The sequence below is a fragment of the Bos javanicus genome, chromosome 2 (genome assembly GCF_032452875.1).
Source record: "Bos javanicus breed banteng chromosome 2, ARS-OSU_banteng_1.0, whole genome shotgun sequence".
Classification (NCBI taxonomy): Eukaryota; Metazoa; Chordata; class Mammalia; order Artiodactyla; family Bovidae; genus Bos; species Bos javanicus.
Window position 1 is genome coordinate 6,110,659 of NC_083869.1, and position 17,221 is coordinate 6,127,879.

The 17,221-nt window shown below is 40.2% G+C and overlaps 1 protein-coding gene across 7 annotated transcripts in view; it reads left to right on the top strand.

The window, feature by feature from the left end:
* The window catches only part of HIBCH (3-hydroxyisobutyryl-CoA hydrolase), a 151,910-nt gene that overhangs the window by 95,971 nt on the left and 38,718 nt on the right, over positions 1-17,221 (top strand). For 5 of the 7 annotated variants that reach the window (XR_009739448.1, XM_061432781.1, XM_061432790.1 and 2 more), the window contains 4 exons: positions 156-214; positions 922-1,003; positions 11,338-11,457; positions 15,981-16,014. Coding sequence is in view for 6 of the 7 variants with exons in the window: in XM_061432781.1 (XP_061288765.1) it covers positions 156-214; positions 922-1,003; positions 11,338-11,457; positions 15,981-16,014 (295 nt within the window). In the remaining variant the exon portion in view is untranslated. The remainder of the gene's footprint in view (positions 1-155; positions 215-921; positions 1,004-11,337; positions 11,458-15,980; positions 16,015-17,221) is intronic. The other 2 variants (XM_061432824.1, XM_061432817.1) reach the window with 1 other exon arrangement.

Below are 17,221 nucleotides of genomic sequence, written 5' to 3' on the forward strand. Positions count from 1 at the left end.
GAACATACGGTGGTAGTTATTTATGAGACTGGATGTAATTTTGACCGAAAGTTATAATTTCCCTCAAAATATATCATTAAATATGGTGAAAATTTTAAAGGTTTTACAAAGATTTGTATTACTTCAAATTAATTAAAGGTTTTCTTTTCAAACAGTCAAAGACTGATCAAGACAAGCCTTTTATACTCGAGGAACACATGGACAAAATAAACAGGTACTTAGAGATCTCAATTATATCTGTTCCTTTGGAAAGACTATATGAAATTGAATTTACTGACACTGTAATTGTGCTGTTTGACAATGCACCGAATTCTGAGATCAGGTAACATAGTGTTTTTATTTTCACTTACCTTTGAAAGTGGCTTTGTGCCCACTCTTTCAGGGGGAAATAAATTCATTATATTTAAGTAATCTATCACGTTGTTTCATTTTATCACAAAACATCTTTCTTTTTCTTTAATGGGGAAGAGAGGCTAGAAAATAACAACTTATCTTTTATCTTCGTGAAGTCATCTTTTCTGAAGGTCTTATCAAGCTGTTCAGCAAAAAGTTTTGTGCAGTGTTTGAGAGACTGACTGACTGAAATGTAAGACGAGGAAAACACCACTGGAATAGAAGGCAACTATCTTTATACTTTAGAAGCATGAGTTTTTTTTAATAGTTCAGACATCATTTATGTGTATATAACAGATTCAAGAAAGCAGAAGAGAAAATTTAGGCTATATTCATATTAGTGAAGGTAGATTGCAAACACATACCCAGAGAGGCAGCATTTTATTTCATCATCCTGTCGTATAGGTTGGAAATTTTTTCATTTTTGAAATAAGGTTTAAGGGAAATCTATGTTTAGATTTGTTGCTATCATGGAAAGAAGAAATCGCTTGCATATTGTTGAAGTCATATGTTTCCTTTTTTTAATAGTTGGTTCTCAGCTAATACTGTGGAACAGATTGTTGACAATTTACAGCAAGACGGCTCATCTTTTGCCCTGGAGCAGCTGAAGGTAATAGACTGTCTCTGCCTGGAGTGTGGTGAACTCGTGACAGAGCAGCCTCTGGGGGTGTCAGAGCTCTGTGCTGGGGGCGTGGCCCACTGCACAGCATTCTTTCTGAGCTCCATTGAGCATCAGAGAGTAGTTCCACAGAGCCTTTACCTAAACTCAGATGCCCTGTCTACCCACTGGATAGTGACAGCAAAGCTAAGCTGTTTTTAGGTTCTTTGAATGGAACAGAGAAAGACTTCATAAGCATGCTTCATCTCCAGTAGTCCTTTTTGTCTTGAGGGAGAAATGTTCAGGGACATTTTTATTAGAAGGGCTAGATTGATGGACAACAGTCACCTTATAATTTATTGCAGTTGTGACATTAAAATGTAAGTTCTGTTAAACTTGCAGCGCGTCAGGATATGGTCTTTTCTTTTTCTTTTCTTTTGTTTTTTAACTTTACAATATTGTATTGGGGAGGATATGGTCTTTTTAGCAGGAAGTTTAATAAGAAAGTCATCCCTTTTAAACCAGCAAGAGGCTCCATCTTCAGCCATAGCTGAGCGCTAAGTGGTGTTCCCCAGTGTTAGTACGCTTTGGTCTTTCTTCAACATGACTCACCTCGTGACAGCAGGAGAAAAGCTGTTTCTGTGTAAATGAGTGCACATTGGATACTGACATTTGTGGAACTGTCATGTGACTGTTAAACTTGGTTTATTTTAGACTTCCAGACAAAGGAAAGAAAAAGTATGTTTCCTTACCCTGAAAAGAAATGGTGGTTTCTCATTATCTGATAGTATTTTTCAATATATAGGTATAGCATTTCAGTTGTCAGATAACGTATTGACAAAAATTTAAGTTAAGTCTTACCTGTAAAGATGAAAACATTGCCTCATTCTTGAGGGAATGTTAATTTCTCACTTAGGATCTTATTTATTATGGGGATTTTATTAACTTTCAAAGTGAAGTTGCTCAGTCGTGTGAGACTCTTTGTGACCCCATGGACTGTAGCCCAGCAGGCTCCTCCATCCATGGAATTTTCCAGGCAAGAGTACTGGAGTGGGTAGCCTTTCCCTTCTCCAGGGGATCTTCCCAACCCAGGGGTTGAACCCAGGTCTCCCACATTACAGGTGGATTCTTTATCAGCTGAACCACAAGGGAAGCCCAAAACAGCCATGCTAAGTCACTTGAGTTGTGTCCGACTCTGTGCGGCCCCCCAGACGGCAGCCCACCAGGCTCCCCCGTCCCTGGGGTTCTCCAGGCAAGAACACTGGAGTGGGTTGCCATTTCCTTCTCCAATGCATGAAAGTGAAAAGTGAAAGTGAAGTCGCTCAGTCATGTCCGACTCTTTGTGACCCCATGGACTGCAGCCTACCAGGCTCCTCTGCCCATGGGATTTTCCAGGCAAGAGTACTGGAGTGGGGTGCCATTGCCTTCTCCCCAATTCACAAAAGTAATGTTACCATTAACAACTCTCAAGAATGTTTGCATAAATGTAGGTAATCATTTTATATTTCAAGGATTCTGACTTGGAATTTGATTCTCTTGGTTTCAGAGCAACACAGAAGCCAGCCTTCCTGGCCCTGCCTTCCCCTGCCCCCCTGCAATAGCGTTAAGTATGTACTCGGCAGTTTCATTTGAAAGCAGTCACCAGGCAGCATATTCTCTCATAAGCTATATAGCATCACTTTAAGGCAGTACAGAAAAGCAGCTAGCCATATTATTTTAAAACCATTGGCCTACCCCAAAACTGAAGAATGGAACTCAGATCAGTTTTCCTCCCATTCCTCTGGCAGTATGTTTATTCTGCATTCAGAGGAGGCTACTTGGCAAGTCACCTTTCATAGCTAGGGTCAGCACTGACCACTCTCACTGGAAAGACTGATGTTCATTTTTGTTCAGTTGACCTGCTCTGGTGAATGAATGTGGCTCCACATATTAGTATCTGCTGGGCATAACATGCTATAGGGATCAAAAATTCCCACTGAGGCTTCCCTGACAGAGTTTAGATATAGGGCTCTTTTTAATTATGTCAACCGGGACACATACCAGAGAACAACCCCGAGGGAGGAGATAGTTGTTAGTGCTTCAGTGACAGGTTTGCAGAGCATGTATTTGAACAAATTTTAAAGAAGATTCTACCTCTGTGTCATTAAACCTCAAAGATTGCTCCTAACCCTGTGGGCTCTTCAGGGATTCCTGTCTTTCTTCTGCAAGCCCTAGTGATCTAGTCTGTGTTGATGTTGGAAGTTGCAAACATCTGCTCTGTCTTAGGGCTTCTTTTCTCTCCAGGACTGTCCATGAGGAAGGACAGGATTCATTTCAACATACTTGCTTATCATTAAGTAACATAAGGTTTTTCTTTAATCCTTTCTTTAGATTTTTAACTACTGATCACTGTTGGGCTTCCCTTGTGGCTCAGCTGGTAAAGAATCCACCTGCAATGAGGGAGACATGGGTTCACTCCCTGGGTTGGGAAGATCCTCTGGAGAAGGGCAAGGCTACCCACTGCAGTATTCTGGCCTGGAGAATTCCACGGACAGTATAGTCCATGGGGTCGCAAAGAGTCGGACACAACTGAGCGACTTTCACTTTCACTATAGGATAACATGTGGACTTCAAAAACGATAAATAGGGAAGTTGTAAATTCTTTACAGCTGATGGAATTTTTATCATACCTATTTTATGGCTTCTAATGTGCTTTCTTAGACTTTCCTCTTAAGTTCCAGTATACCATTTTCCATTATTTAAATAATGCTTAAGGTTGGAATTCATAAAATCTCCTGTCCTGCTTATGGGGTACATTGTTCACGGTGCCAAGCAAACTTATTTGGCTGTGTCGGTTGTGACATGCGGGATCCTTACTGCATCACGTGAGACTTTTTTGTGGACTCTCTGGTTGTGCCACACGGGCTCTAGAGTGCACGGGCTCAGTAGTTGCAGCATAACGGCCCCGTTACTCCACAGTATATGGGATCCTAGTTCCCCTACCAGGGGTCGAACCGGTGAGCCCTGCATTGCAAGGCCGACTCCCTGGACTGCCAGGGAAGTGCCTTCTGAGCCGCTTTTGAGTGTACAGTTTAGCATTGAGTATATTCACGGTGTCGTGCCGCCAACCTCCAGAATATTTTCAGCTTGCAAAACTGAAGCATTATACCCATTAAACCATAACTCCTCATTTCCCTCTCCTCCCAGTCCCTGGCAACAACCGTTCTACTTTCCTTTTCTGTGAATTCGACTACACTGGACACCTTGCGTAAGTGGAATCATGCAGCGTTTTTTCCTTTTGTGACAGGTTTATTTCACTTACCATGATGAAATAATTCACTTATGTCACTTACCTTGATGAAAAAGCAAGGTTCATCCATGTTGTAGCTGGTACCAGAATTTCATTCCTTTTTAAGGCTTAATAATATTCTCTTATATGTTTATGCCACAGTTTATTTATCCATCCATCTGGAAGCATTTGAGTTACTTCTGCCTTTTAGTTCTTGTGAATAATGCTGCTATGAACGTGGGTGTACAAATATCTGCTTTTAATTGTTTGTAGATATACCCAGAAGTAGAATTGCTGCATCACATGGTAATTCTGTTTTAATGTGTTGAGGACCTCTGTACTCCTTCCCATAGCAGGTGCCCCACAGACAACAGTACACAGAGGTTTCAATTTTTCTGCATCCTTGCCAACACTTGTTATTTTGTCCTTTTTTTTCCCTCAGAACCATCCTAATGACTGGGCGGTGATGTATCATTGTGGTTGGTGATATGGAACATCTTTTCCTATGCGTATTGACCATTTGTATTTTCTTTGGTGAAATGTTTACATTCTTTGGTCATTTTAAAATCAGCTGTTTGTTTTCTTGGTGTTCAGTTGTAGGTTGTGCTCTCCTGTTTCAATCTCCCTTTTCTGTTACCGAGACATGCAGGCTTGCCAAAGTAAAGAAGGTTCTTGGGGGCCAATCAGAGAAGTATTTCTTTTCCAGGATTACAAGTGATGTCAGGAATCAAAGGAATCATAAGTAGAAGAGGTTGAGACTACCTGCCTCACCTCAATTCTCAGCAAGAACACTAAGCCAAGGAAGGAATTTAAATGAGTCACCAGCCCTTAGGAGCACTGAGGAATGACATACTAACGGCCAAGAGAGGCAGAGAGACAAGAGCAGGGAGCAGTGAGTCAGATTAGTGTCCAGGAAGGTGGTCCTGAGCAAAGGACCAGGGAATCCAGTGTTGCTTTTGACTTGTCCTTTGGGTGTTTTCTGGTTATTGATGTCGGACAGCCTGCTGTGTTACAGGCCTAGAGAGGGCATGTACTTTCTTTTTCCAGTACTACAAAATTTATTAGATTCTTAGGTATTTCTTCTCTTTAATCACCAATGTGAGATTTATGTGTGTTTTTATTTTACAATGCTCATTTCATGAAGAATGAAATGAAACTGTTTTTACTTGAAGAAGATAACATACACCAATATGACAAGCCTCTGTATATAATTTGTGCACTGAAAAATTGGAGGAAAAATAGGAAAACTGAGAACATTAACCAGGGTATAGATTTTAAGAAAGAGTAGTAGCAAAGTATTAAAAAGAGCAACTTAAAAGATTACTCAAATATGCAGATGACACCACCCTTATGGCAGAAAGTGAAGAGGAACTAAAGAGCCTCTTGATGAAGGTGAAAGAGGAGAGTGAAAAAGTTGGCTTAAAGCTCAACATTCAGAAAACGAAGATCATGGCATCTGGTCCCATCACTTCATGGGAAATAGATGGGGAAACAGTGGAAACAGTGGCAGACTTTATTTTTGGGGGCTCCAAAATCACTACAGATGGTGACTGCAGCCATGAAATTAAAAGACGCTTGCTCCTTGGAAGGAAAGTTATGACCAACCTAGATAGCATATTCAAAAGCAGAAACATTACTTTGCCAACAAAGGTCCATCTAGTCAAGGCTATGGTTTTTCCTGTGGTCATGTATGGATGTGAGAGTTGGACTGTGAAGAAAGCTGAGCGCCGAAGAATTGATGCTTTTGAACTGTGGTGTTGGAGAAGACTCTTGAGAGTCCCTTGGACTGAAAGGAGATCCAGTCAGTCCATTCTGAAGGAGATCAGCCCTGGGATTTCTTTGGATGGAATGATGCTGAAGCTGAAACTCCAGTACTTTGGCCACCTCATGCCAAGAGTTGACTCATTGGAAAAGACTGTGATGCTGGGAGGGATTGGGGGCAGGAGGAGAAGGGGACGACAGAGGATGAGATGGCTGGATGGCATCACTGACTCAATGGACGTGAGTCTGAATGAACCCTGGGGGTTGGTGATGGACGGGGAGGCCTGGCGTGCTGCGATTCATGGGGTCGCAAAGAGTCAGACACGACTGAGCGACTGAACTGAACTGAAAAGGTTACTAATCTTTCTGTAAGCTTTGAGAATTACCTGTACACTGTACTATATAAGAATAAAATGACCTGTATTCAGAAAATTTGTTATAGGAATTGTTCTCCTGTAAACAACTGGAGACCTGGACAAAATGTATGAAACAAGTGTTTATAAACATTGGACAAAGCAGGCAGCACGTATGGTTCCTGAGAGAAGGGAAACAAACAAGAGAGCCCTAAGATTGATTCAGCTTTCTTCTCAGAGGAATTTCCAGGATATTGATCTGTAAACGTTATGGGTAAAACTACACAAGACCAGGGAAAGAGTCACAGGAAAACAATAGTTTGAATAGTTAGCAAGGCTCACACAGGTCTGGGAAGTGTTCACCTGCCATGAGCCAGAAAGTTTACACTTGAGCAGTGGGGATAAATTAATACTAGATTGAAACTTGCTCTGAACTCCCAGGATAATTCAGTGGGGAGAAGAAAGCCTTTTCAACAGATGGCTCTGAAACAAATGGATATCCATATGCAGGGAAAAAAAGGTTACTGGCTCTTACTTTGCTCTTGTAGGGAGGAAAAAATTCTCTATCCTCTTAGGTTCTCCGGCTGGTCTGAGAATCACACTTATGAGAATCACATAAGACAGATCAATGGGAAAAGAATATACAGATTTTATTAAATTTTTACAGGTACATGGATGTCTGTACAAGAGAATGAAGATGTGAAAGATGACCAGAGCAGGAAGTTTTCATAACTTTTAGATAAAACAGACAATAAATTTGTGAAGAATTGACAAGACAAAGAACTTTTGGTTAGGAGTAGTACATGGTAAAGAAGTAAACAATGCTTATTTGTACGGATTTATTGGCCCCAGTGTAGAAGGAAATGGCAACCCACTCCAGTATTCATGCCTGGAGAATCCCATGGACAGAAGTGCCTAACGGGCTATAGTCCATGGGGTCGCAAATAGTCAGATATGACTGAAGCGACTTAGCACACACACATTGGCCCCAGATTCCCTGTTTCTGGTGATCAGGATGTCTTCCTTCCTCCTGGCACAGGGAGGGTACCTTTTACATAGGGATTGCAGCTCCTGATTTCAAAAGAAAAGGAGGGTCAGAGTGCCCTTCTTATACCTATTGTTTCCCAAAGCCTCAAACTCAAAATAATCAGTATGCCAAGGTAGCATATCTTGGGGTAACATGCTTGGAGCTCCTTCACACCAGATGCAGTTCAAAATGTTGGATTACAAACCTAAATGTAAGTGCTAAAACTGTACCACTCTAAAGGAAAGCGTAGGAGAAAATCTTGGTGACTTTGGGTTAGATAAGATTTTCTTTTAATGTGAAAAGCTGGAATTGCAAAAGAAAAAAGAATTATAAATCTTTATTACAGTCAAACACTTTTCCTCTTTGGGAGGAAATATTTGTAAGACATGTATCTGATAACAAGACTTAAATCCACCATATATGAAGAACTCATGACATAAGAATGTAAACACAACTAAAAATGGGAAATGTGGACATTTCACCAAAGAAGATACTCAAATGGATAGGAAGCACATGAAAAAATGCTCGGCATCTTTATTATTATTGTTGTTATTTAAAAAATATATCTGTGCTAGGTTTTAGTTTCAGCTTGATGGATTCTTAGTTCCCTGACCAGGGATTGAACCCAGGCCCCCTGCATTGGGAGCATGGAACCTTAGCCACTGAACCACGAGGGTAGTCACTCAAGATCTTTAATCTTTAGGAATATGCAGATTAAAGCCATGACGAGATGCAGCTGAGCATCTGTTAGAATGGCTAAGATTTAAAAGGTTGATAGTACCAACACTTAGTGTTGGTAAAGATGTGGAGCACCTATCTCTCACATATTTCCGGCAGGAAAGCAGTTTGGCAGTTTCTGATGGAGTTAAATGTACATTTACTGGGAAAATCCAACAATCCTGCTTCTAAGGATTTACCAAAGAAAAATATAAACATATGTCTACACAGGTGCTTGTACTTACATGTTCATAGTAACTTTATAGTTGCCCCAAACTGGAAACAATCCAATACCTGGCGGTGTTGAATGAGTAAACAGATTGTAATAAATTCATACAGTGGAATATTATACTCAACTATAAGAAGGGATGAGTTGGTACATCAAAAGCTTGGATGAATTTCAGAAGCATTATGCCAAGTGAAAGAAGGCAGACACAGAGGATTACTTAATGTATGACTGTATTTTTATGAAATTCTAGAAAAGCCAGAACTGTTTCTCCATGGTAGAATTGAGGGAAGTAGAACTCTTTGGGGTGATGGAAATGTTCTACATCCTTATTGTGGAGGTAGTTGTACAACTGTATACATCAAAATTTGTAGACCTAAATTCACGTAAAATGAGTGAATTTTATCATATGTAAATTATACTTCAGTAAAGCTAATTATTTAAAAAATAAAATGATATGCCAAATTATGTTTTAAAGTTTGTGCTATAGAAGTGGGCATTAAATTTGCTGCAGTTTTGCTTTTTCTAGGACATTTGAGGTTATTTGTAGTTTTTTACTGTTAGAAATAATGCTGCTGTGAACAATTTGGTCTATGTCTTTGGGTAAGAAAGATACACATTTCTGTATACACCTAGAAGGAGTTCTGCAGAATCATGTGTGTTGTTAAAAGATACACTGAGGCATATTAAAATTTTTAAGAGTTTATTTGAGCAAAAATTGATCCAAATTGGGCAAAGTCTTTTATGGAAAGGAGGTGGAAGCAAAGCTTATTTGTTTGGCTATAGCTTAAGCAGTAGCTTTATTTGGGAAAGCCTAAATTGGCTGTTTATGATTGGTTGTCCTTAAGTTTTGACTTTTAAACTTGAGACATTACAGGCTTAGATTTTGGTTTGCTTACAGGCTACTAAAGCATTAAGGGCACTTCAGTTGGATGGCCTCTTTAATTTAACAGTATGTACATTTATGTTGGTTACTGTCAGGAAGTTTTCCAATATGGTTGTACCAATTTACATTGCATAGTAAGTTGCTCTACATTCTCACCAATGCCTGAGATTACTTATGTTTTTCATTTTAGTCACTTTGGTATATGTAAAATAGCATTGCATAATGATTTTAATTTGCATTTCCCATGATGACTAATGAGGTTGAGTATTAATTCATACCTTTATTGACAGTATGGTATCTTTTCTTGTAAAGTGTCCGTTAAATCTTTTATTATTACTGTTAATATATAGGAGTTATTTCTATGTATGTGGATATTTCTATCCATATTAAGTCCTTTATCCAGTACATAAGCTACATACATCTTTCTCCTATCTGTTACTTGCCTTTTTTCTCTCTTAATGGTGGCATTTATTTCTGTTCAAAATGTGTGAAGAAGGTTTCCTGAAGATTTGGGGCAGACCCATAAATGGGAGATTTCATTAAAGACTCTTTACATTAATCAACTGTAATGTAGGATAGGAGTTTGTTATTTTGTGGTTTTAAAAAAATTAAAAATCCAACTATATACAGTGTCTCTAATTAGTATTCCTTACTTTTTTATTTTCTAAGTGTCATTTCCCCTTGTAGAAAACATTACTTCTACTCAAAATGGTTTCTATACTTTTTCAAATCATTTGTTTTGACCTGTTTAGCACTGATTTATTTCTCTTGTGCCTTGCAAGTATTTTAAAATATCTGCTATTCAAATTAAATAATTAAATAATTTCTGTTGTATGAACAAATGATTTCTTCTTCTTCTCTGACCTCTGTAATTTGAAAATTACATTGAATAGTTCTTAAGTGAATATTGCCTGTGACTTAGGGAAACTTTTCTCCATGGCATTTTTAACAGTTCAAAGAAAGTTTTTATTTTTTTAATTAATTTATTTTTAAGCTAATTTTCTTCTTTTGTATAATTATTTATTTTTTATTTGTTATTTTTGGCCGTGCTAGGTCTTCGTTGCCACAGGGGCTTTTCTCTGTGGCAAACAGGGACTGCTCTGGTTGTGGTGCGCGGGCGTCTCGTAGCGGCGCCTGTTCTCGTTGCAGAGCGCAGGCTCCAGGGTGCGCAGGCTCCAGGGTGCGCAGGCTCCAGGGTGCGCAGGCTCCAGGGTGCGCAGGCTCCAGGGTGCGCAGGCTCCAGGGTGCGCAGGCTCCAGGGTGCGCAGGCTCCAGGGTGCGCAGGCTCCAGGGTGCGCAGGCTCCGTAGATGCTGCACGTGGGCTCCGCAGTTGTGGCTTCCGGCCTCCAGAGCACAGGCTCAGCATTTGTGGCAGACGGACTTAGCTGCTCCGCAGCACGTGGGATCTTCCCGGATCAGGGATCAACCCTGTGTCTCCTGCATTGGCAGGCAGATTCTTTAGCACTGAGCCACTAGGGAGGCCCCAAAGACAGTCTTTAAAAAGTAGTGATTTTGGTTTTTTAATGGAAGGATTAGAAAGTTCATCTCATAGTATACTAATAGATTGGGAATATTCTGTAGTCTTTCATCAGAAGAGAGCAGAATTATATGCATTTATATTTTTTCCTATACCTTTATATATTCTTTTGAGTTAGATGAAGAATAAGCCAGTTTGTTGCCTTTAATTAGCTTCTTAAGCTCTCAGTTCCTGTTCATTGTCTTTACTCTCTATTTAATGTCAGTATCAGCTCCATTTTTTAATGCATTTTTAAAGAGTAAAATGATCTAAATTTACTTGAATTTCTTTCTGTTAGTGTTCCTTCTTTTGAGATTAAATCTCACAGAATTTAAACTTTAGAGAACGTTATACATTTTTTTTTAGTAAAGAAAAAATGATCTTCCTGGTACTGGACTAAAAACTTTTGTTTGGTGCTTTGCCACGATTAGGCTAAGGCATAATCTTACTTTTGTGAGATTTTGTTGTATGAAGGTATTGTTAAGGAGCAAATTTTAATGTGATTTATATCAAAGCTCAGCTAGTTTATTATTTAAAAGTAAAGGAAGTATTGGGCTAAAGCTAGTAAAAAAATTTTTTTTTCTTTAATAGGTAATTAATAAAATGTCTCCAACTTCACTAAAGATCACACTAAGGCAACTCATGGAGGGGTCTTCAAAGACCTTGCCAGAAGTATTAATTATGGAATATCGGCTGAGTCAAGCTTGTATGGTAAGAATTTTTCTTTAAAGTATTTTCATTTTCTAGTTGTGAAAGTCATATATGTTCATTATAGAACATAATAAATATAGAAAATTTATAAACAAGAAAATTGAAACTGTCTGTAAATTTACTCTGTGAAAATACAGTGGGCCAATTAGCTTAAGGTGTGTGGAAATACTAGATTGTTAAGCCTTTATGAAATAGCAGTTACATTTGCATGTAATTGTAAGAAGGACTCTGACCTTTCTTGAAATTCAAATAGAAATTATAACCATTTTCAGAAATTATATGCCATTTTCAGGCATAGGCAAGAAGCATAAATTCTCTAAATCTAAATATATATAAAATGCACAAAGGGAAGTTATTAGTCAGTTACATGTTTCAGTTAATAGACTAGCATTAAAATACCATTATGGATACACTTAAAATAGGCAATAATCACATAGAATATTATTGATTTCATGAAATATTTTAGTCATAGTGATTTCTTCTTCCAGATAAATTCTTTTAAAGCAAAATTATCTCTTTTGTGTTATGTGCAGAGAACCTTTGCATTAATAAACTCATTGCCTAAAGGAAATATTATGTTTAATATCTAGAAAGCAGATATACCTAATGGACTTCCATGTCCTGGAATATTATTGTGAAGATACTCAAAATAGTTCATATAACTATAAATTAAGCTCTATTAGTCATATCTTGAGGTTATTCCATAGTATGTAAATTGCAGTGAGGTCTTTTATTATAAGTCAGTACTGTGTTTGTACTTTATATGTATTCTCTCCATTAAATATTACACCGTCTCTAGAAAGCAGGTATTGTTATTGTTTCCACTTTGCAGATGAGGAAACAGTGGCATAGAAGAGTAACCTGCCTCAGGTGATACAGCTATTAAGTGGCACAGAGATGGCAGGTGAAGCCCGGTGGCCAAAGTCTTGACCACCACCCAGTATATCTCACCCAGGCCCTGTTTTCCACCGTACATTTAGCGCCCTGGCTGGATGGATTGGTTCCTTCCTCCCTTCATTCTCCCAGCAAATACACTAGCCATATGCCAGGCACTGTGCTGGGTATTACGTTGTGGTATGTCCTTGTTCTTGTGTAATTTATTGTTTCCTGAGACTATAAAAAACAAATAAAATAAGTAAAATAATCACCAACCTATAAGGTTGGTGATAGAATGATGTGGGGAAAAGAGGGAATGGGGGAACCTTTAGATAAGTAGGTCCAGGAAAACATCTTGAGATGTTAGCTCACCTGTGACCTGAAGGGTGAGACATGAGCGTGTTGAAAAGCCTTGTGGGTTTCAGCAGGGGGTGATTTGGTTTGATTTGTTTCAAGAAGGTAATTATTCCTGCTGAGTGATGACGGGGTTGGAGGGGTTTCAGAGCGGGGGTGAAGATCAGATATGAGTTTACTGCAGTAATCCAGGTGCAGAATAGTAGTGGCTTAGACACAAGAGGTCACAGTGGTGAGGAGTAATTGGATTTGAGACAGATGTAGGAGATAGATAGGCCTTGATGGGTATGAAGGACAGAACACATTTAGGAGCTGGAGTTTACAGGTGTGGGTTAGAAATTTAAGTCTGAAAGACAGCACCAGTTTAAAAACAAACAAACAAAACTTTGGAGATTTGCTTATTTACTTAACAAATAAAAGTGCTTATTACCATGTGCTCGGCATGAATACATAGGTTAACAAAACAGACATATCCCTCCTCTCGTGGAACTTACTTTATAGTGGGGCAGATAAACTATAAATAGATAAATGTGTTAAATATGTAGTATATTATTATGAATACTAAGGAGAAAAAGTAAATTGGGAAGAAGGGTGTGGAATAAGGAGGATAGAAGTTGAACTTGTAGATAGGATGACAGAGAAGACCTCACTGAGATGGTGATCTTTGAGTGAAAACCCAGAAGTGTGCTAGTGAGTCAAGCGCACACCTGGACGGCACCTGAGCACAGGGCTCTGAGCTGGGTGAGGGCGGCCTTCCTGTTCTGGGAAAGCAGGTAGGCCTTGTGGATAGAGTGGGGCGGGGTGGTCAGTGGGTGAGAGAGAAAGATCAGAGCTGACAGGGTAGGGAGTGGCAGTGCAGAGCATAGGAGCCTGGGAGGTCTTTATTAGACTTTCTAAGATTGCTGCAGGGGTGCCGTAGTTCTCATGGCGTGCAACCAGAAAGGCAGGAATGTGGAGTAGGATTGCTGTCATGGCATTTTATGGGATCATGTCCATACAGTACCCAGGGCAGAAGAATGAGTTCCTGCAAAGCTGAAGTTAAATTCGTAAAAGACTTAATCGGTTTTCTCTCCTTTTCATTTTTCAACATGTGGCTGTAGGTAGGGTAGTAATCCTCCCTGAACATTTCCTGTACAGTAGTCATCTGTTTTAGCTCTGGCAACTGCTTGCTTTTGTTCTGAGTAAAATGGGAAGGCACTGGATGTTCTTGGAGCAGTGGAGGGCCAGAATCTTATATTTTAACAGAATTGATTACTTAGGCGCTGCTGTGTTGAGTTTAGAGTGGATAAGATCATATCCTGATGCTGGGAAAGACTGAAGGTCAAAGGAGAAGGGGGCAACAGAGGATGAGATGGTTAGATAGCATCACTGATTCAATGGACATGAATTTGAGCCAACTCCAGGAGAGAGTGTAGGACAGAGGAGCCTGGCGTGCTGCAGTCCCTGAGGTCACAAAGAGTCAGACATGACTTAGCGACTGAATGACAACAAGATCGTATAGAAGGAAAATGAGCAGTGGAAGAGGAGGAGGACAGAGGTGGGAGGACCAGGAGAGCATGGTGTCACGAAAGCAGGAGAGGAGTGCCCCAAGGAGGAGGACTGCTGCCGAAGCCTCTGGTAGACAAGAATAAAGGCATACTATGCAATGGCAGCACTGAAGATACAGGTGATTTTGGCAAGCCATTTCAGGGGTGTGTTGAGGCAAAAGTTACAGGGTGCTAAGTTGGGGAGAGGAGGGGAAATGAGTAAATGGGATGCGAAGAAGCAAAGACTGTGTTCACAGCCTTTTCTTCTTGAAAGAGAAACAGGGTAGAAGCTGAGGCTGTGAAATCAAGTGAGATTCCTTTTTTATTTTGAAAGGTGGAAGTTACTAGAACATGTTTGTAAATGATTGGGAATGATCCAACAGGGGAAAAGGATTATGTTGATGCTACTAATAATAGTTAACATTTACCGAGCACTTACTGTCTGTCAGACGTTGTGTTGAGATGTTGATTAAAATAATCGTGGAGAAGGCAATGGCACCCCACTCCAGTACTCTTGCCTGGAGAATCCCATGGGCGGAGGAGCCTGGTAGGCTGCAGTCCGTGGGGTCGCTGGGAGTCTGACACGACTGAGTGACTTCACTTTAACTTTTCACTCTCATGGATTGGAGAAGGAAATGGTAACCCACTCCAGTGTTCTTACCTGGAGAATCCCAGGGATGGGGGAGCCTGGTGGGCTGCCATCTATGAGGTCGCACAGAGTCGGACACAACTGAAGTGACTTAGCAGCTTAGCAGCAGGATGGAGGTATTATCATTTCATATAAGGAAACTGGGAAGTAGAGAAATTACTGGCCCAGGGTCACGTAGTTACCAGGAGATGAGCCCAGATATTTGAAGTGTATGTACTTAACCACTGAGTTATACTGTGTACCTTGACCATGCCAGGAAAAGAGAGAGAGAGACCTTCTCAGGCATAGCCCTTGAGAAGAGGGCAGATGAATGGGAAGGCAGGGGAGGACTGGCCTTTGGCAGGGGAGGGTCCCTTCTGCCTTAGTTGGGACTTGGAAGGCGTGGTGCAGATGGCTGTAGTTGGACTGCAGGTTTTTCGATAGTGGGAAGAAGAGAATGTTCATGTCTTAGGGCTTCTCTTTCTTTTTTAAAAATAAAGGTTAAGTCATTAACTGAGAATATAGGCGGTTAAATCATTAGTTGAGAATCTAGTGTAGAGAGTAGAACTTGCCTAGGGGTAGACGTTGAGAGGACGAAGACAGTGGAAGTCATATCCAGCAGTGGGAAAGAGAGCATGGATTGTGAGGCAGTTTTCTGTGCCTTTGAGATTTGTGATCATGACTTTTACGCAGCCAGTCACAGCTGTATGGTTCTTCTGCAGTGAGATTTAGCTGTGTGAATGCAGGCAGAGATAAATGGTAGGGTTTAACTGGTGTGGAGATTTTGGCAGGATAGACTAAATGGGAGAAAAGGGCTTGAGGGAGATGAGGGCATTTTCAAGAAAAAAATGACTGCATTAAATAACTGGGGAAACCGGGCTGGATGAAGAGCAAAGTGAAGCCAGAACAAATGGTAAGAAAGTCATAGGTCACTGGAGCTCAGTAAGATCGGGGATTTGAAGCAGTGGAGATACTTAGCAAAATAAGAATAGGAGGAGGTGATCAGAGGTGGTCCAGTCTCTGAATGTCGTGGCTCAGGGTGTGGCCACGAGAGTGGGGACTAAAGAGGGTGGAAGAGCAGGGCTCATCAGGAAGGAGGATGCCCAGAAATTCCTCTTTGAATCTTGATTTTCTTTCAGAAAGGCCATGACTTTCATGAAGGCGTTAGGGCAGGTAAGTGACACTTGTTTCCTTCCTGGCTATTATGGAAACGGGATTTTTGAGCATATATTGTTTAAAAAAGACAGTTGTTTTATTAGTGAAAATCAAACTTTTGTAAAGATTGAAAAAAAATTTTAATATTACCAACTGGCATATGAGGGAAGATCAATCTTTGAAACCAAAATTGTTTTAAAAATTCCAGTAGCCTTGTCACTGCTCCCTAATTTATATGTAAGAAGTAATCCTGCTCCTAGCAGTCACACGGACTACCTTGGCTGAGTGCAGTGTGGGTTTGTCAACTCATTCTGCAGCTGAAGCCTTTGAAAGGTGCCTTTGTTCTCTTGCAAAAAGCCCTGAGGTCCCTGCTCTTCTTTTGTCCCGCCTTGGTGAAACCCTGGCCATGGTGAACCCTGCCATCTACCACTTTGCCTGTACCTAGCAGCTCAACGTTGCCTTGAGAAAAAACTGCATGACATAATTCACAGCATCTGCAAATGGTATTAATTCCTATTTTTGCTTGTCATCTTCAATCAGAATATTAAGAAAAAACAAGCAATTGATTTTTGTTCTAGCAAATTTGCAGTCATTTTTTTATGTATGAGCTCATATCCCTATAAATAATAGCTGTCATTTATGTTGTATAAAATGAGTTATTTCCCTCTGCATGTATTTCACATATCTACCTTTCTTGTGTTTTTATTTATCACTTTAATATAGTACAGACTCTGGATATACTTTATCTGAATAAAAGGTTATATTCTTTGAGCGGTAAGCTTCAGTAAACACTGGTCACTATGGTAGAATTCTCTTCATTTCTGGCATGATATAGTATAAGAAATAAAAAATCCTTTTAGAGAACACATGGAGCTGAATCAGAGGAGATGGTTATATGTTTTATAGAAAACATACATTCATTCCACTGATTCCCTGCAAATTCTTGCTGCATGTGGATCAGAGCTTAGACCTCTGATTTGAGGAGGACCTGTGTGCTACTTCGGAGAAGGCAATGGCACCCCACTCCAGTACTCTTGCCTGGAAAATCCCAAGGGCAGAGGAGCCTGGTGGGCTGCAGTCCATGGGGTCTCGAAGAGTCAGACACGACTGAGCGACTTCCCTTTCACTTTTGACTTTCCTGCATTGGAGAAGGAAATGGCAATCCACCCCAGTGTTCTTGCCTGGAGAATCTCAGGGACGGGGGAGCCTGGTGGCCTGCCGTCTG